Source organism: Gadus chalcogrammus, chromosome 11 (assembly GCF_026213295.1).
Source record: "Gadus chalcogrammus isolate NIFS_2021 chromosome 11, NIFS_Gcha_1.0, whole genome shotgun sequence".
NCBI lineage: Eukaryota > Metazoa > Chordata > Actinopteri > Gadiformes > Gadidae > Gadus > Gadus chalcogrammus.
In genome coordinates this window covers 26,405,986-26,425,958 of record NC_079422.1, presented here as the reverse complement: position 1 = coordinate 26,425,958, position 19,973 = coordinate 26,405,986, and the positions used below count along the sequence as shown (strand labels likewise).

Here is a 19,973-nt window from a genome sequence, read left to right as displayed (position 1 = left end):
CCTAGCGGCAAAGGCTGAGAACAGAGCTTGGCCTCCGGGTAGAGGAGGTTTATCAGCATCATTATTCTGTTGCGGGGTAAACTCCAAGATGCTCGTTCATGTAATACCCATGTATGGGTATTTCGCCTCACTGGCACATAATTTAATGGATATGTTTGTTTCCATGGTTTCAAATATGTGAATGACGTTTTAACCATGTATAAATCGATCTGTATATTTTATACTGTTCTGTTTCATGTAGCCTATCTGGAAGATGTGAAGGTTATTAATAATCTATCATTAGTAGGTTATTAATAACCATGTATCAGGAGTAAGTTATAAATGATCATGTATCATTAGTAGGTTATCAATAACCATGGATCATTATTGGGCTTTTAATAACCATGTATCATTCGTAGGTTATTATAGTAATAATCTTGCATCATCAGAAGGTTATTATAGTAATAATCATGCTTCACCAGTAGGTAATTATAATAATGACCATGTATCATTAGTAGGTTATTATTATAATACTAATAATCGCTCGTTATCAGTAGGTTATTATAATAATCATCATGTATCAGAGGGCTCTTATTATAATATCCAGAGGCGGACAGAGTACACAGTTCCCTTACTTGAGTAAAAGTACAGATACCCCTTGGTACATTTTACTCAAGTACAAGTAAAAGTACTACAGTCAGATGTCTACTTAAGTAAAAGTACTGAAGTACTTGTTTTTAAAAGTACTTGAGTATCAAGGGTACAAGGGTACATGTTCTAAATATTGCATTACTACTGCCACAGTGCTGCACATTTATGTATAGAAACGTCCTACATGGAGTTATGAAAAATGTTAATACCTTGGAGAATCATCAATAATATCAACAATCGTCTCTCATCTAAATCTGACCATGGAGTTGACTTTGGCGTCGTGAGCGTTTGAGTACGGAGGGTGTCTTTGATATAGGAACCCAGCCAATCCAGTCAGTAGAGACTGACGGAACTGCTTGCTGAAGACCGCTGCTCTCCTAGGGACAGTAGAGAACACCAAGGAGGCGGAGCCAGGGACAGTAGAGACCCCCGAGGAGGCGGAGCCAGTAGACCCAGCCCATCCGGGGGGCGGGGCCAGGGACAGTAGAGATCACCCAGGAGGCGGGGCCAGGGACAGTAGAGACCACCCAGGAGGCGGGGCCAGGGACAGTAGAGCCACCGAGGAGGCGGGGCCAGGGACAGTAGAGAGGGTGTGTTTGATGTATGAACCAAGCCCACACAGGAGGCGGGACCAGTGAAAGCAGAACCAGCCCACCAAGGAGGCGGGGCGAGGGACAGTAGAGACTGACGGAGCTGCTCGCTGAAGACCGCTGCTCTCCCCATCCGCGGAACACGACAACAACAAACGGGTTGTTTTCGCACCGCATCGGGGATTTAAACGCGTTGGGTTCGGGTCAGCAGCAGGCGACATCATGACGGAACTACGACACCGCGGAGCGACCGACGCCGACCCGCCGTCAGAGGACAAGGTAGACCCGTGTTCTGGTGTGGGAACGCTTTAGCAGCGTTAGCTTTAGCCGCTACCCCCCTGGATGCACTGCTAGTCTGACACAAGCGCTGAAAAACAACCCACAAAAGCGCTTTAGCTGGGATTAGCAGCGGTAAAGGCTGGTGTTGGTGTGATGTTCTCGCTTGATACTGTGACCAGTGGCGGCTGGACGCGGCTGACTGGTGCACCAGTGTAAGGCCAGGGGTTCCCAAGCGACGGCTCGGGAGCGTAAATGGGCTGCGGTCAAATTTTAAAAGGTGGTCCACTGCTTGTTGTTCTGAGTGTGGGGTTGGGTCCCATAATATACACATACTAAAAGCAGTCTTTGAAGGATACGTTTTCTCCATAGGTTTGTCTATAATGTGACCCAGAGCTCACAGAGGGGCGCAGGGTGAAGGATGTTGATGCGGGGACGTTTTGTAGTTGAATGTGTTTTCAGTGCAGTGCAGAGAGTGAGAAAGTGGTAAACATTGCTAGACCTTTTCTTATATATCTATTTATTTGTATGATATTTTAATAATCCAGTTATAGTACACATGACCCAAGGAAACTTTGTCCGTTGTTCTGTACTCAAACCCCCCCTCCTTTAACCCAAGCAGCAAACCGCTGTTTGTCGTGCATCAACCCCTGCTGGTTTTGAACAGAAAATCCTTGAGATATCTAACAAATATATTTATCTTCATTTGATGAATGAATGTATTCTTCAATTTTCTTTAAACGGTAGCCTTATGTTGTCTTGATTTAGGCCTCGGAGGCTATTGCATGGTTAAATCAATTAATATAATGCTATGTAAAAATGGCCTCTTCACAAATTTGATCTACGACTTATTTGAGTTCCCAGAACTTAAGAAATAAACAGTGTCTTAACTCTTTAAAAAGGTCAAGTTTCCACAAGTTTTTAAACATTCTGTTTAAAACCCCCAAATATAGCATAAATCTGGCCCTTATTCTTACCTCAAATGTCCATACTAGTTGAGATTCGATGTGTTTAGTTATTTAGGAGTCTAAATCTTTAATTGTATTTCTATCGATATATTCTTCATACTGTTTGGGTCAGTATCCACCAATCGCTCCGATCCCAATGACAAAGAGCTTCATTAATTGACAATGTTGGGCTTTCTACTTCCTAATGCAATATTAATCAAATCAATGATGCAGTCTATGTCCGTAAAACGGTACCAGCAGAGAAAGTGTATATTAAAATATTGATGTATGTATTCATGTATTTAATTGATAATCAACAGAGTGCCTCTACACTCTTAATGGCAGCAGAGGTAAAAGCTTATGAAGCCATCTCATTAAATGTCCACAGCATTAATTTGCGTACGGCCACCACATACGTCCGGTTTGATCCGGTGCCCCTCCATGGCTATGATAATATTGTAGCTTGCACGCTACCAATGTTTCCAGGGACAGACAGCCCAAAATCTACCTAGACATGTTTTATTTGCCCATTACCTCATGCCTGGTTGAGATCTCTGTTTAATGGTTAACGGTTGATAAAGGAGTGCCAAAGGGTTTTGATCAAATAACCGGTTCCATGGTGTCATGGATCGTTGCTTGTGTTCACAGGTATTTTAGATTTCTTACGGTGACACGAATCACAAGTCAGATAAGAGAACATTCCCTAAAGTAATATTGATCACCATATTGATTGTGTATTCCAAGTACGGCTGTCGTCAATAAAGCCACTACTGCAGCTACTGCAGATGATCACTTATGTAGATGATTGAAAATAAATGGATAATACAGGTTGGCTTATTTCAGGAGGTAAAGCTGGTTGAGTTGTAACCAGAAGGTTGCTAGTTCGATCCCCGGCTCCTCATAGCTGGGTGGCGAGGTGTCCCTGAGCAATACACCTCGCCCTAACCCCTTGTTCACACTACCTCCGTCCGTCGACGGATCTCATCGACTTTGCATGTGGCGCTCACGAAATGCATTGTGGGTCCGTGCGTTCTGTCGGCTCCGTGGCCTCAGTCAAAAAGTTGAGAAATGTTAAACTTTTCAGGCAGCGACGGATCCGTCAGCCAATCACACTGCGTGATGCAAATATACGCAAGGACACTGTCCAATGAAATCGCCTTTGTAATACAACCCGGAAAAACACAAGGATGCGTCAAAAAGCACCCATCCGTCGACGGACGCATGCATTGTGAACACGGCGTCACTGCTCCAGACGGGCTGGCTGCCGCCCCGCGTGGTTGACACCGCCATTGGTGTTTGAATGTGTGTATGAAGGGTTGTAACCTAAGTCTCTTTTTATAAAAGCATCTGCTAACTGCGCTAAATGTAAATGTAAAAGATACACGTTGTTGAGTAGATGCAGCCTTGTGGCTCATGTATTCCATTGTGATGTTGCTGACCTGATCCCCACTGGTTCCCACTAGCCTTCCTGCAGGGTGCTGGCACTCTGCTCAGACGGTACGGTACCATATGCTCATGGTACCGTCGACCCGGTACGTGTGAGATGACCCGCGAAAGGTCTTGAGGACTATTTATGGACATACTTGGCTCAGGCTGTGTTGCCGTACTTTTCTGTTGCTCTCCATTCCGGTGTCACGCTTTTATTTTGTTGAGGGTCAGCGAGGTGGAGGATGTAAACAAACCGGCCATGTGATCGTGTGTGTGTCCGTCCGTCCGTCCAGGGGTCCGAGAGCGAGCTGAAGGACGGAGCATCCGACAGCGACTCCAAGGTGGACTCGGGCCCCCCCGGGGTGCCAGTGACGTCTATTGGGAACCAGTGCACTGTAGTATGACTGCAGTGGGGTCCTGACTTCCTGTCCTGGGTCGAAACCCGTCATCTGGTTATGGATGTAATGTGATTACCCTTCAATCACATGGGTGTAGCATGGAGAGAGGAAGCCAGAGATTGCCCTGTCTCTCGCATGTTTCGGATATGGCTTTGTCTAATTCTTTGTCCCAAAACCCCATCTTTATTCTCTAGTTGTTGTTCTCCTGTTGGTCGTGGTCCTGACCTTCTCGCTGTTCACTGACGTCCTCGTCTTCCTGTCGGAGGAGTTCAGGGTGTGTGTTTTGTAGACGGGCTGTAGTGTATCTCACTGGTCTCCCTCTCCCGGCCTAGTCACCTGGTAGCTTCTGGTTCTTGCCGGGTCCTGGACCCCCTAGCCGGGACTGGACCCCCTGCAGTCCCTTTCCTCGGAGGCGGCTAGGGACCAGAGATGGACTGGCTCACATACGTTAGATCAGAGTTCAGAGTCACGAGACTCTGCATAGCCTCCCCCCTCACCCCCCCACACCCGCTCTTACGCACTTAGTGGATGTTGTACCTAGCATTGTGTAGCATTTTATCCTAGCTATCTTTGTTGTTTACGGGGAATGGGTTAACCTAGTGATGGTTAGTGCTTGGCACTTGGTTCCATGAACATCCTTACTGTACCTACAGCGGTATATTGTTGTTTCTCTTTTTTCTGACTAATGTACTTATTGTAAGTCGCTTTGGATAAAAGCGTCTCTGCCAAATGCCCTAAATGTAGAATGTAAATGTAACGATCATCCAGCTAGCCTCGTCTAACTGACCCTTTGATCAGGAACCTGCTTCACTGGGACACCAATCAGGAATCTTTGATAGACCTCAACATGTAGCGCAAAGTCCCTTTTAATTGGCTGGAAAATTCACAGGCCGTTGCGGGTTTAATCATCTAGAGAGTTATTAAATACTTTAAGTTTATTCTGCTTAATCTTTCACTACTTTGTGACTTAGGCCTATCTTAATTCACTTCGGAAATCTGCCAAAGAGGCAGCTTGGGACGCTGCCAGGTGGCACAGGAAGGGGGGGGCCCTGTGTGTGTGTGTGTGTGTGTGTGTGTGTGTGTGTGTGTGTGTGTGTGTGCGCGGCACAGTGGTTTTGTTTGCATGAGGCAAAGGCCTATTTTTAACCAAAGGAGCATCCTGCATAATGGGATGGTCTCCATGGAAACAACAACCCTTATGGTTGCAGCTGTGTAGGATAAGGGTTCTATTTGTGTTTTGAGGAAACATGGAGCCCTTGTTCTGGCACTGTCGATGTTCCAGGAGGATGGTTGATCAAAACATCGTAACCTCCAAGATTCACTTCAACCTAAGTGACCAATCACATTAGGGAACACCGGTATGTACCGATTCTGCTGGAGAACATTTAGTGCCCTCTCTCTTTCCTTCTCCCCCCCCCTCCCTCCTCAAACCAACCATTAGACCGCTCGGTGGAGTGAGGGGGGTGGGGGGGGGGGGGGGGGGGAGACAGAGCTGATGCCAAAGAGGAGACCATCAGGAGAACATCAGGAGAGACGTGAAGCAAACTGCCTGGATGAGCAGCCACCGACCACAACACACCGTGTGTGTGTTCAGTAGGGGAGGGAGAGAGAGAGAGAGAGAGATCTCTCTCTCTCTCTCTCTCTCTCTCTCTCTCTCTCTCTCTCTCTCTCTAATCCTTTTTGGCGATGCCCACTCTGTTGACATGTTGCCATGGAGAACCCGTCAGACGCGACGAGACCGCAGAACAGAAGGAGTTCGCCAGGCCATGCTCCGGCGAGCGCACACGCCAACAGACACACCGAACCACGCACACTGATTAAAGTGCAGCAGAATGCTGGATGATTGGAGCGGCAGGATTTGATGTATACACTACACACTCTTCAGGAAATCCTCATATGTGTGTGTGTGTGTGTGTGTGTGCACCAGGGATGGGACAAACTGTAGCAGGAGGATCTGTAGCCGAGCTGTGAGTTCAAGTTGCTCTACCAGTTTGGCTCTCCCCTGTCTGCAGGGGGATGGGACAACGCAGTCGGCTCGGTCCCACAGACTGACAGACGAGTACAGACGTATGTCCTGTCACTGTTAATTGATCAGAACTGTACCGTGAGCTTCCTGGAAACCATTAAGACACACAGACCTTTATAGTCCATTAGCCAGGCCATCGATACAACTCCACTGTTGTCAGTGGTATTGACACGGTAAAATGTAATCCGAACCAACGTATTGAGCTGCGGTCTCTGCTTCAGCTAGTGAGTCAGGGGCAGGCGTCACCCTCCGAACCAGAAACACTACCTTCCCTCTCGTCTTCTTCCATAAAAGGAGGGAATCCGGCAGAATGTGAGGCCTTCTTACGGCACACATTAACCACTGGAGTGACATGGAGTCCCTGTTGGCTCAGGCTGTGTTGCCGTACTTTTCTGTTGCTCTCCATTCCGGTGTCACGCTTTTATTTTGTTGAGGGTCAGCGAGGCGGAGGATGTAAACAAACCAGCCATGTGATCGTGTGTGTGTCCGTCCGTCCGTCCGTCCAGGGGTCCGAGAGCGAGCTGAAGGACGGAGCGTCCGACAGCGACTCCAAGGTGGACTCGGGCCCCCCCGGGGTGCCAGTGACGTCTGACGACACCCCAGAGGTCCTGAACAAGGCGCTGTCGGGGCTCTCCTCAAGGTGGGCTGGGCTTAGGAGACCCCCCTCTAGAACCACCTACCTAGACCCTACCACTAACCCAGACCCTAACCCTAACCCTTGATTCCTACAACCTAATCCTGCCTTCACACAATACAAGTGATTGGCTTCAAACTAAGTGTGAATAAAACTCCCAAATTCTCCAGTGTCCCAAATACTGTGTGTGACTTGTTATGGTCAGGATTAACGAAACGAGACGTCTTCCTCTAAAGCTACATTGTGTGTGTGCGCGCGCGTGTGTGTGTGTGTGCGCGCGTGTGTGTGTGTGTGTGTGCAGATGGAGGAACTGGTGGGTGCGGGGGATCCTCACCATGGCCATGATCTCCTTCTTCTTCTTCATCATCTACATGGGCCCCATCGTGCTCATGATGATCGTGAGTACACACACGCACGCACGCACACGCACGCACACGTTAGCCCTCATTGTTAGCCTGTGTGTAAGTAAGTAAGGGTGTGTTAGTGTATATAAGGGTGTGTGTGTTTAAGGGTTGTGTGTGTGCTTCTCCCACAGGTCCTGTGTGTTCAGATCAAATGCTTCCAGGAGATCATCCACATTGGCTACAGCGTGTACCACTCCTACCATCTGCCCTGGTTCAGAAGCCTCAGCTGGTAGGACTCACTCACTCACTCACTCACTCACTCACTCACTCACTCACTCACTCACTCACTCACTCACACACACACACACACACACACACACACACACACACACACACACACACACACACACACACACACACACACACACACACACACACACACACACACACACACACACACACACACACACACCACTGCTGAGATAAAACAAGTTAATCTTTGTTTCTTATTGTTTTTGTTTATTTTCCAGACGTCCTGAGGTTTGTGTAGAGACATATGTTGATCTGTCTGTTCTAGATTATAACCCCATATTGAAACCCCCACACACCCAATAGAATATAAGAATAGAAAGTGTTTGCCTTGTTCCTTAGTGGTAGACGCCGACATATTTCTAGTTTCTACTGGCTTTCATTGTGCTCCAACTGTGGGGAAGAAAGAAAAAATGGTATAGCACATAGTTTCCTATGTGTTATACACATTTAGTAACAAGTAATAAACATAATATTGTTTCCATTATATACAATTTTCATGGGTTAGTTAGCAGCCTCAAAATGGCCGCTTTTCCCGCTTCTTTCTTCTGTCTTTATGACCTCCGTTTCCCTCTGAGCACAGTGGACGCTCCTGGAGACAAGTCGGTTTGTTTGTTTGACTCCTCCCCTATCACCCCCAGGTACTTCCTGCTGTGCGTCAACTACTTCTTCTACGGAGAGACGGTCACGGACTACTTCTTCAGCCTGGTCCAGAGGGAGGAGCCTCTGCGCATCCTCAGCAAATACCATCGCTTCATCTCCTTCGCGCTCTACCTCACGGGTACAGACCGCCGCCGCCACCGCCGCCGGGGAGCCTAGCGCAGGTCTCGCCCCCCGGTGGTACACCAGGGTACTGCAGGCTGTGCCTGGGATTTTATTCTCTAATTCACAAATTAGAAAAAATCCATAAAGCAGGAGGAGGGTAGGACACCCCCCCTTCCGGCCGTTAAGGAAGTGTGTTTTAATTCCCTGGAGGCCCCTTTGCGCTGCTAAATGGGCCGTTCTAGCATTTCAATTGTGTTCTCAGTGTAAGCGTTGTGTAGCTTTTATTTAGTGAGGTGTTTGGTCTCTTCTGATTCGACTTTGAAGACACTGTAGAGGCTGACTTCCTGTTCTGGTGTGTGTCCGACGCTAGTGCAGAGAGAAAAACAGGAAGCAGGGAGGAAGGAAGTTGTGCTGTGAGTTTTATTACAGTCTCCTTACAGCCTTGTATTGTATTGAAGGATGAAACATCAGCTCTCTCCAATTGTATCTGTCCTTTTGATTAAGAAAAGCTTTTTTACAATTCATTTGACCTTTTAATTAGGACTCAAAATACATCTCTCTCTCTCTCGCTCTCTCGCTCTCTCGCTCTCTTCCTCCTCTTCCTCCTCTTCCTCCTTTATATAGGTCAGTCTAATTTTAGTTTGCCATAGCTGGCACGTCTCCCTTAGTGAGTGATCCCCCCGCAGAACAAGAGGCGTCTGTTCCTCCTCCTCTGACCTCCTCTGACTGATCGCTGCTCCTCTCCTCCTGCAGGAGTCTGTTCTCCTGCTCTGACTGATCGCTGCTCCTCTCCTCCTGCAGGAGTCTGTTCTCCTGCTCTGACTGATCGCTGCTCCTCTCCTCCTGCAGGAGTCGGTTCTCCTGCTCTGACTGATCGCTGCTCCTCTCTCCTCCTGCAGGAGTCGGTTCTCCTGCTCTGACTGATCGCTGCTCCTCTCCTCCTGCAGGAGTCTGTTCTCCTGCTCTGACTGATCGCTGCTCCTCCCTCCTCCTGCAGGAGTCGGTTCTCCTGCTCTGACTGATCGCTGCTCCTCTCTCCTACAGGAGTCTGTTCTCCTGCTCTGACTGATCGCTGCTCCTCTCCTCCTGCAGGAGTCGGTTCTCCTGCTCTGACTGATCGCTGCTCCTCTCTCCTCCTGCAGGAGTCGGTTCTCCTGCTCTGACTGATCGCTGCTCCTCTCTCCTACAGGAGTCTGTTCTCCTGCTCTGACTGATCGCTGCTCCTCTCTCCTACAGGAGTCTGTTCTCCTGCTCTGACTGATCGCTGCTCCTCTCTCCTACAGGAGTCGGTTCTCCTGCTCTGACTGATCGCTGCTCCTCTCTCCTACAGGAGTCGGTTCTCCTGCTCTGACTGATCGCTGCTCCTCTCTCCTCCTGCAGGAGTCGGTTCTCCTGCTCTGACTGATCGCTGCTCCTCTCTCCTACAGGAGTCTGTTCTCCTGCTCTGACTGATCGCTGCTCCTCTCTCCTCCTGCAGGAGTCGGTTCTCCTGCTCTGACTGATCGCTGCTCCTCTCTCCTACAGGAGTCGGTTCTCCTGCTCTGACTGATCGCTGCTCCTCTCTCCTCCTGCAGGAGTCTGTTCTCCTGCTCTGACTGATCGCTGCTCCTCTCTCCTGCAGGAGTCGGTTCTCCTGCTCTGACTGATCGCTGCTCCTCTCTCCTACAGGAGTCGGTTCTCCTGCTCTGACTGATCGCTGCTCCTCTCTCCTCCTGCAGGAGTCTGTTCTCCTGCTCTGACTGATCGCTGCTCCTCCCTCCTGCAGGAGTCTGTTCTCCTGCTCTGACTGATCGCTGCTCCTCTCTCCTGCAGGAGTCGGTTCTCCTGCTCTGACTGATCGCTGCTCCTCTCTCCTACAGGAGTCGGTTCTCCTGCTCTGACTGATCGCTGCTCCTCTCTCCTCCTGCAGGTTTCTGTATGTTTGTCCTCAGCCTGGTGAAGAAGCATTACCGCCTGCAGTTCTACATGGTGAGTGGTTCCCTGGCCCCCACCCCCCCCTCACCTCCTCCACCTCCCATCAGCTCCTCCACCCTCATCACCTCCTCCACCCTCATCACCTCCTCCACCCTCATCACCTCCTCCACCCTCATCACCCCCTCCACCCTCATCACCTCCTCCACCCTCATCACCTCCTCCACCCTCATCACCTCCTCCACCCCCCCTCACCTCCTCCACCCTCATCACCTCCTCCTCCTCCTCCTCCTCCTCCTCCCCTTGCCCTCGCTGCTCCACCCTCATCACCTCCTCCTCCTCCTCCTCCTCCTCCTCCTCCTCCTCCCCTTGCCCCCGCTGCTCCACCCTCATCACCTCCTCCTCCTCCTCCTCCTCCTCCTCCTCCTCCTCCCCTTGCCCCCGCTGCTCCAGGCTACGACAGACGTAGACGTTCCTCCCAGAAGTTTCCATCGCCTGCTGACCAACGCCATGAATAACCCAAACCGCTAAATGCACCAAAGTCAATTTAGTTGAACAACAGACGCCTTGTGTCACAAATAGCCCAGCGACACAAACATGTGACACGAAGCCGCCTTGACAGACAAGGCTCCACAGTGGTCACTTGACACCAACTTGTGTCGTGAAGTTCCAGATGTTATCTGGAGGAACACTCACATGTGGCGTGAAGCTCCACGGGCGGAGGTTATCTGGAGGAACACTGAAAGAAGGATGTGAACGGTAACGTGGGGCGTGAAGCTCTGGAGGTTGTGTTATCTGTAATTGCCACGTTGGTCAAGCAGATCTCGGTACGTAGTACTGTAGCTCCGCGGTTAGCGGTTAGCTCGTAGCTTGTAGCTCGTAGCTCCCCCCACACAGCCCTGCGCCACGGTCGATACTGAGCACTCCTCTACCGTCAGCCCTGCAGCCTCATGTCGCACCTTTGAAGAAACCACATCCCCCTCTTACCGAGACTGAAGCGCTACCACACATTCCCCTTCAGCGGGCCCCTCGACGGTCCGTCGATCATCGTTTGAAAATGTCCTTTTTTGTGTGCGTTTCACACATTTAATCAAAAGCTGTTGTGTGTTTGATTCCCCTCTCCCCCCCCCCCGCCTCCAGTTCGGCTGGACCCACGTGACCCTGCTGATAGTAGTGACCCAGTCCCACCTCATCATCCACAACCTGTTTGAGGGGATGATCTGGTAAGGGCTCCGCTCACCGTGACAACCACCGGGCAGCCATTTTGAGACAGACATGCACCCTGTGGTGCATGCTGGGAGTGCAGAGCCTGCTCCTCACTTTCTGGAACAGAGGAGATGTACTTTATTATTCGTTCTATTCTGTGCCACAGCAGGATGGGAACACAAATAAAACCCGGCATTAGAATATGCAAAAGTCTACTTAATTACCCATACACGATACGATTGCATGACAGTTGCGGTGGCAATGAGTGAGCACACTGATGTGTGTTGTCGTGTTGTAATTGGCTATAATATGCAAACACTTACCCAACAATTTGAATAAACACCACAGGCTAAATATTTGCACCACAAACCCAACATCCTGCCTCCAGGCACCTCACTAGCCCCTCCCAGGGAGGCTGAGTAATGCGGGGAGGCCTTGATGCTGTAGGTCTGAGGGCTGCGCTGTGATTGGTCGGTTGTCTCCAAGCCTCTGCCTGCCTCCTCAGGTTCATCGTGCCCATCTCCTGCGTCATCTGCAACGACATCATGGCCTACATGTTCGGATTCTTCTTCGGACGCACCCCCCTCATCAAGGTGGGTGCTGGTTCTGTTTGTCCACCCCTAGTTCTTGAATATAAGAAAATGATATTCGATGCTTTTCGTTTCCGATCACAACAATACGAAAAAGTTTAAATATCCCCTGTCGCCCGCAGCTGTCCCCGAAGAAGACGTGGGAGGGATTTATCGGAGGGTTCTTCGCCACCGTCGTGTTCGGAATCCTGGTAAGATCATCAATCACTGTTAAACACTATTCTGTAAGATCATCAATCACTGTTCAACACTATTCTGTAAGATCATCAATCACTGTTCAACACTATTCTGTAAGATCATCAATCACTGTTCAACACTATTCTGTAAGATCATCAATCACTGTTCAACACTATTCTGTAAGATCATCAATCACTGTTCAACACTATTCTGTAAGATCATCAATCACTGTTCAACACTATTCTGTAAGATCATCAATCACTATTCAACACTATTCTGTAAGATCGTCAATCACTGTTCAACACTATTCTGTAAGATCATCAATCACTGTTCAACACTATTCTGTAAGATCATCAATCACTGTTCAACACTATTCTGTAAGATCATCAATCACTGTTCAACACTATTCTGTAAGATCATCAATCACTGTTCAACACTATTCCCTGGGAGAGCACCATGATAATGATGTTTATCCACAAGGATGCTAGCATACATCCTGCCAGCAGTATGATGGTGAGGTAACCACTGTTGTCTCAGGATGCTAACATGCATTACATATGATGTATAATGAGGAGTAGCTATCTTCCTAATATATAGCTCATGAGCTGCATCATACAAGCCTTCTGTTGTACAACGATGCTTGCTTACATTATGCGAGCTTCCATGAAGAGGCTAGCATAATGTAGCTAACCATTGATGATAGTGAGCTACATTATGCTAACCAACTGATTTATAATGGCTATAAACGATCATGCCAGCTTCATTATGTACCACAATGATAAGCTACACTATGCTATCTTCCAGATGCCTAATAATAATAATAATAATAATAATGAGATGCATCATGCGAGCTTCCAGATGTATAACTACTATTAGCTACATTCTGCTAGCTTACAGAGGAATAACCACAATCAGCTCCAGTTTGCTAGCCTCCTGATGTATCCTCATTATCAGCAGACATTAAGATGGTGCTACGTTGTCATCTCCCCCCCCCCCAGCTGTCCTACGTGATGGCGGGCTACCGGTACTTCGTGTGTCCCGTGGAGTTCAACAACGACACCAACCGGTTCCAGGTGGACTGCGAGCCCTCTGAACTCTTCCAGCTGACGGACTACGTCCTGCCCGCGTTCCTGGAGTCCTTCACCGGATGGGTTAGCACGGACTCTCACTTCTCTGGGCCTTGGTCACCGGGCGGCCATCTTGGCTCTCAACGCTAGCTGGGGGGGTTGGGGGGGGTGAATGAATGTGGGATTCCAGAAGATGGAACTAAGATGGCCGTCGGTGAATTTGACCAGATAACATTTAAAAGTCACATCTTCAAAAAACAGGAAGCAGGGAGGAAGGAAGTTGTGCTGTGAGTTTTATTACAGTCTCCTTACAGCCTTGTATTGTATTGAAGGATGTTTTAGATTTCGGAAACATCAGCTCTCTCCAATTGTATCTGTCCTTTTGATTAATAAAAGAAAAGCTTTTTTACAATTTAATTTGACCCTTTAATTAGGACTCAAAATACAAATCTCTCTCTCTCTCTCTCTCTCTCTCTCTCTCTCTCTCTCTCTGGTTCTCTCTCTCTCTCTCTCGTTCTCTCTCTCTCTCTCTCTCTCTAGACCACGGTGAGGCTCTACCCCTTCCAGATCCACAGTGTGGCCCTGTCGGCCTTCGCCTCCATCATGGGGCCCTTCGGAGGCTTCTTCGCCAGCGGCTTCAAGAGGGCCTTCAAGATCAAGGTGTGTGTGTGTGTGTGTGTGTGTGTGTGAGTCTGTGTTTGGGTGTGTGTGAGTTTGTGTCTGTACTGTGTGTGTACCTGTTAGTTTGTTTGTGTGTGTGTCTGTATTGAGTGTGTGTGTGTGTCTGTATTGAGTGTGTGTGTGTCTGTATTGAGTGTGTGTGTCTGTATTGAGTGTGTGTGTGTCTGTATTGAGTGTGTGTGTCTGTATTGAGTGTGTGCGTCTCTCTGTTAATGTCGGCCCCCTCCTCCTCCTCCAGGACTTTGCCAACACCATCCCGGGTCACGGGGGCATCATGGACCGCTTCGACTGCCAGTACCTGATGGCCACCTTCGTCAACGTCTACATCGCCAGCTTCATCAGGTACCCCAGCGCCCTACCGGCACTCTGCGTCTAGCTCTGTGACCTGTCCTACTGGGGTCACTGTCCTTCAGTGGGGGCCGTGATCCCCCCCAGCTGTCCTACTGGGGTCACTGTCCTTCAGTGGGGGCCGTGATCCCCCCCAGCTGTCCTACTGGGGTCACTGTCCTTCAGTGGGGGCCGTGATCCCTCCCAGCTGTCCTACTGGGGTCACTGTCCTTCAGTGGGGGCCGTGATCCCCCCCAGCTGTCCTACTGGGGTCACTGTCCTTCAGTGGGGGCCGTGATCCCCCCCAGCTGTCCTACTGGGGTCACTGTCCTTCAGTGGGGGCCGTGATCCCCCCCAGCTGTCCTACTGGGGTCACTGTCCTTCAGTGGGGGCCGTGATCCCCCCCAGCTGTCCTACTGGGGTCACTGTCCTTCAGTGGGGGCCGTGATCCCCCCCAGCTGTCCTACTGGGGTCACTGTCCTTCAGTGGAGGCCGTGACACCGACTGTCTCCCCCCAGCTGTCTGTCTCTGTGGTGCTCCTCTGACCCCTGTGGTCTCCTCTCTCCCCAGGGGTCCCAACCCCAGCAAGGTGATCCAGCAGCTGCTGGCGCTGCGCCCAGACCAGCAGCTCTACATCTTCAACTCCCTGAAGACGCACCTCACCGAGAGGGGCCTGCTGCCCGCCCTGGAGCGGGCTGCGGCCTAGAGCCCACCCCCCACCCCCCACCACCACCACCTCCCCACTGCCGTGTGTGTGTGTGTGTGTGTGTGTGTGTGTGTGTGTGTGTGTGTGTGTGTGTGTGTGTGTGTGTGTGTGTGTGTGTGTGTGTGTGTGTGTGTGTGTGTGTGTGTGTGTGTGTGTGTGTGTGTGAAGAAAATAAATGTCCCAAGAAATAAGAGGAAATGTCAGGAAACGTCCCAAGAAAGGATGAATGAACCGTGACTTATTGCCTCGTGTGTGTCTGCGTGTGTGTGCAGAGGTGTGTGTGTGTGTGTGTGTGTGTGTAGGGTTAGCTCATAGAATAGCGTGCTATTCTTCGTTTTAACAGATCTTCTTGCTGGGTTTTCCAGCGTCGGTATCTCCCAGCAGTCTGTTTCTGTCTGTACGCAACCTATCTATACACACGTGTTAGTGTGGGAACATGAGATATTGAATATATCTGTGTGTGTTTGTAATGTTTCCTGGTACCAGTTTTATTTCGTTGGTTTGTTTCAATGCACTGCCGCTAGACATTTCTCACAAGCTGTTCTGCCACGCCCGCCTGTTTTTGATTTCCCACGATTCAGTTTCATATATCTAACCCGTTGATGTTTCTAACTCTGTTCTGTGGCGTCTGTCATGTCGTGCTGTGATTCTCTGGGAACAATTCAATCGATGGTCCATTAAGTTTAATTGTGCTGCAAGTTTCTATCGTAGAAGTATTTTTCCTATTCCACGCCAAACGCTGGTAGAGTTTATCTATCGTACGATGAAATGGTGTCATTTAGTTCGTAGATGGAGCGGACGTTTTAAAAGCAAGGCATCACTCCCCCATGTGGCCAAAAGGAGGTACTGAACACCGTTATTGATATGATGGCCAAGCAGGATGAACGCTGTGGTGTGGGTTCATGCTGCTGCTTGCGATGGGCCTTGAGCCATTGACACATCATTGTTTGGCTGTGCTACTCGGGCAAATGTTACAGGCTCCATCTTAAACACTTAACTGAGGGATTTCAAACCATTTGCTCTTAGAGAAAAACGATAGAAACAGAAGGAAAGGGAGGACAGCGGGAGCAACGCTCTGTTAAAAGCGTTCTACTGTTAAACGCACTTATCTTGTTAAAGTGGTGGACTCGGTGTGTCCCTGCTGGGGTTAGTTCTCTGTTCTCGTGGCCATCGAGGCGCCCCCCTGGGGCTGAAGCACATCGGGGTGAGGACGCCTCAGGTGTGTCTCCTGCACTGCCAACACTCATTAGAATTAGACTGAGACGTCTAACCGGGGCCATAGCCTCCAGACCGGACCAGCACCCAGACTGGTTCTGGACCAGCACCTAGACTGGTTCTGGACCAGCAACCATACTGGTATCGGACCAGCAACCAGACTGGTATCGGACCAGTATTCCATCTGCCACTCGATGGTTCTTCACATTCAAATGGTCAAAGGGTTTCTGTGTTTTTGTGATCATGTTTTTGTTTGGGTCATTGTGAAGGGGGGTTTCCATAGCCATGTGTTCAGTTTGTTACGTGTCGTGTGTTTTCAGACGTTTAGTGGTCGAATGTCCCGCACTGTCCTGCTCCTGAAGCGTTTCAGCTGCCCACGCCAAAGCCCTGTCGTGTGATTCAAAGCGTGTGGGATCACGTTCCGTTCGTTTGATGAGCAGAATCCACAGGAGCAGGGGCTGGTGCTGATGGAGGTCTTCTACGATGTTACACTTTGACCTCTGGTCTGTTGTTGCTGATAGTGTTCCAACTCCTAAGCTATCGGTGTGTCTGTTACGAAATATTCCATTAATTAGATTTTTTTTTAAAATATATATACATTAATATTAAAACATTTTGCCATCACCTCATGCTCCTCCATGACATGTTATCCACCTCTTATTTATTTTGCTTTCAAGAGGGAAGCCTTCACTGCTGGATACAGAGTTCACTATCAAAGTGAAGTAGAGGTAGAACCTTGCGTTGCGTGCAGTCTAACCCTAAGCCATAAGGGTCTTCTGCCAAGCTGTTTGGAAAGCTCCCCTGTAACCTGGTGACCTCACAGGTGGTTGTGCTCACCGAGATGTATGCTGGATAGGTCAGTCTTAACAGCCTATCTACTGGACTGTAGCAAAATAGGTTAAAAATGTCACCTAAACAACGCCCCCTCTGGTGAAACACTGGTCAAGCAATGGTTATGATTTCCTTCTGATTGGCTGACTGTTAGCTTTCTTGGCACTAATTGAACCTATCAAACCATTGTGTGGTTTGGCGCTGTTATTTAGTTACTGTCAATTTGAGCCGAGGTCCTATCTTGTCTTGTTGACCATTGGACAGCAATATTAAAAAGTTATACCTACACAGCATACATCTAACATTTCATTTTATTCATGTTTCCATCAATTCAAGTACTTGCTGTGCACATTTGCATTTGCAGATGATATAAAGTATTGCTGTGCTTTTACTTTGCTACACAAATTTCTATATATATATATATAAGATCTATTATGATCCAATTTCAAAAGGTTTAGCCATAGTTTGTGTTTTCCTTAATGTAAAGAATTTTAAAATATATATATTTAAGTATAATGCCAATAGCGAAGCGTGTGAATTTTTTAAATATTTATCTCAAATGTTTTTGATTTGTTTTGCTCAAGGTTAAGCTGGGCTTTATAGGAAACACAAACACATTAGCAGCCGTTAGTGCTTGACCTCAACCAGTGTGAACAGTAGAACTAGTTGTGACATTTCTCCGTCCTGTTTTTTGGGTGACCACAAGAGGGCGCCACATCTGCCTGTCAGTGTCCGTATGCGGAACGAAGTCCCGTCGTAGGAAGTATTTGACCTCTTGCTGTGTCACTGTTGTTTCAAACATTCCTCAATTCAACGAACACCCTTGGGTTAAGAAAGGGGCACATTCCACTGAAAAAGTCACTGACCCAAACTGAAACCAACCCAAGCACTCTTCTTCTGTTGGACGACAGACTGCCATGGGGAATTCACAGAAGTTGTGTGGCCTGACCTAAGAAAGGTTACAAAGTTACATTTGCTTTTAAATAGATTGTGCTTATTACTGTTCAATAGGTTTGTGTTCAGTTGTGGGCCCCAGAAGCTGTTGTATCTATTTACATGTGTTTTGCTTTTTGTTTCCTCAAATACAATAAAAGGAAAAAAGAAAGATTCCTGGATAACGATTCTGTTCCGCTGGCCCCTCCTCCTATTCCCATAGCTCCTCCTCCTATTCCAAGAGCTCCTCCTCCTGTTCCCCCTTGGCCTGTCAAAGGCATGATGGAGGCATGTTAAACAGCAGCCCTCCAGCCTCAATCTGAACAGGCAGAGTTGGCTATATTGGCTACTCAGCTTTAACAGCGTCACAGTTTCCAGGGCTTCACCATTTCAGCCGGTGAAGAGAGCTGAAGAACCCCCCCCCCCCCCCCCCCCGTCATAAGACACATCAGAAAAAAAGACCAACCACTTCCTAGATCAGAGAGATGATACCAGTTAAGTTCAGTTGAACTGTTAAGGTCTCCATCCTGAGTGCTGCAGAGGACGGTAGGATTGTGAAACGCTACAGAGAGACCAGAGAACAGTCCTGTGTACCCTGGATGTAGAGAGAGAGAGAGAGAGAGAGAGAGAGAGAGAGAGAGAGAGAGAGAGAGATCACTCCATTGAGTACCTGGATGTAGACAGAGAGAGAGGGAGGGAAAGAGAGAGCGAGAGACAGTGACAGTGAGAGAGACAGTGAGAGAGAGAGAGAGAGAGAGAGAGAGAGAGAGAGAGAGAGAGAAGGAGAGGGAGAGAGAGATCACTCCATTGAGTACCTGGATGTAGACAGAGAGAGAGGGAGGGAGAGAGAGTCAGTGAGTACCTGGATGTAGAAAGAGAGAGAGAAGCAGAGGGAGACAGTCCAGAGTGTTCCTTGGTGTGGAAACAGAGAGAGACTAGTGTGTACCTGGATGTTGAGGCAACAAGAACAGACTTGTTTAGAAATTGTGAAAAGCAGAAGAAGAAGAAGAAGAACGCATGAGGCAGGAAGTAGGAAGTGTGATACCAGCGGGTTCCATAACGTCAGCCTCACTTAGGTCACCTCCTCGCTATCTCTCTAGATAATGTGTGTGCACACGTTTGTGTGACTGTGTGTGTGTGAGTGTGTGTGTGTGTGTGTGGGGGGTGTGAGGTCAGATGTGTGTATGTATCTGTGTGGATGTCTATGTGTGTGTGAGTGCGCGCACGACAGGATCTGATACTGAAGAATGTCTCTGAAACTACCTCGGACATGGGACTTCTCCACCTTCAAGACGGAGACGGCCAGAATAGGTAAGACCTGTCTGTGTGTGTCTAGGAATGGAACAAGGCTTTCCTCCATGAGCAGAGTAGGACGGAGTAAGAGGAAGAACTAGACCTGGAGATGATGCAATTCTCCTAAGCCTCAACCATCTATTTTTCTTCATGCGTTCATCTGTGGATGTTCTCATCACTTCAGTGTTTCCATTAACCCAGATGAGCTTTGTGTTTCTAACGTGTTATTTATTATTCTGAAACAGTATGGTTGTTTTATGTCATATGTTAACTTAGACTGTGCTGTTTACTCACAGGATTAAATAATATACAACCATACTATGGTTTTATCAATGTGCAAATAACATGCCGCAGTGGGAGAGCCTATGTGTTTGTGTGTGTGTGTGTGTGTGTGTTTGTGTGTTTGTATGTGTGGAATTCAGCATAGTGTGCGCAGGTCTGTGGTTCTGCAGTAGCTGGCGTGTCTGGAAGTGTTTGAGTGCATGTTGCACAGAATGTGTGTCACAGAATGTGCATTTATAGTATATATATATATAGTATATTTGTGTGTACCAGTGTGTGTGTAACAGTATGTGTGTGCTAGTGTGTGTAACAGTGTGTAGGTACCCGTGTGTGTACCAGTGTGTGGAACAGTGTGTGTGTACCAGTGTGTGTACACCAGTGTGTGTGTGCTAGTGTGTGTAACAGTG

General features: G+C 48.5%; 1 protein-coding gene across 1 annotated transcript; it reads left to right on the top strand.

Annotated features, from left to right (window-relative positions):
* Window positions 1-1,295: 1,295 nt before the first annotated feature.
* Window positions 1,296-18,167, top strand: cds2 (CDP-diacylglycerol synthase (phosphatidate cytidylyltransferase) 2). Its single transcript, XM_056601749.1, has 13 exons — window positions 1,296-1,499; window positions 6,802-6,935; window positions 7,231-7,327; window positions 7,465-7,562; window positions 8,224-8,363; window positions 10,257-10,315; window positions 11,399-11,481; window positions 11,970-12,057; window positions 12,177-12,245; window positions 13,230-13,382; window positions 13,839-13,958; window positions 14,218-14,321; window positions 14,877-18,167. The coding sequence occupies exons 1-13, from the start codon at window positions 1,443-1,445 to the stop codon at window positions 15,010-15,012; spliced, it is 1,338 nt and encodes a 445-aa protein (XP_056457724.1). The 5' UTR covers window positions 1,296-1,442; the 3' UTR covers window positions 15,013-18,167.
* Window positions 18,168-19,973: the final 1,806 nt, after the last annotated feature.

Bases quoted from the DNA above. Each gene is read 5' to 3' on its own strand.
- cds2 (XM_056601749.1), top strand. From the start codon at position 1,443: ATGACGGAACTACGACACCGCGGAGCGACCGACGCCGACCCGCCGTCA. The intron at 12,058-12,176 runs GTGGGTGCTGGT...TGTCGCCCGCAG, and splicing joins GACGCACCCCCCTCATCAAG to CTGTCCCCGAAGAAGACGTG. The intron at 14,322-14,876 runs GTACCCCAGCGC...CTCTCTCCCCAG, and splicing joins TACATCGCCAGCTTCATCAG to GGGTCCCAACCCCAGCAAGG.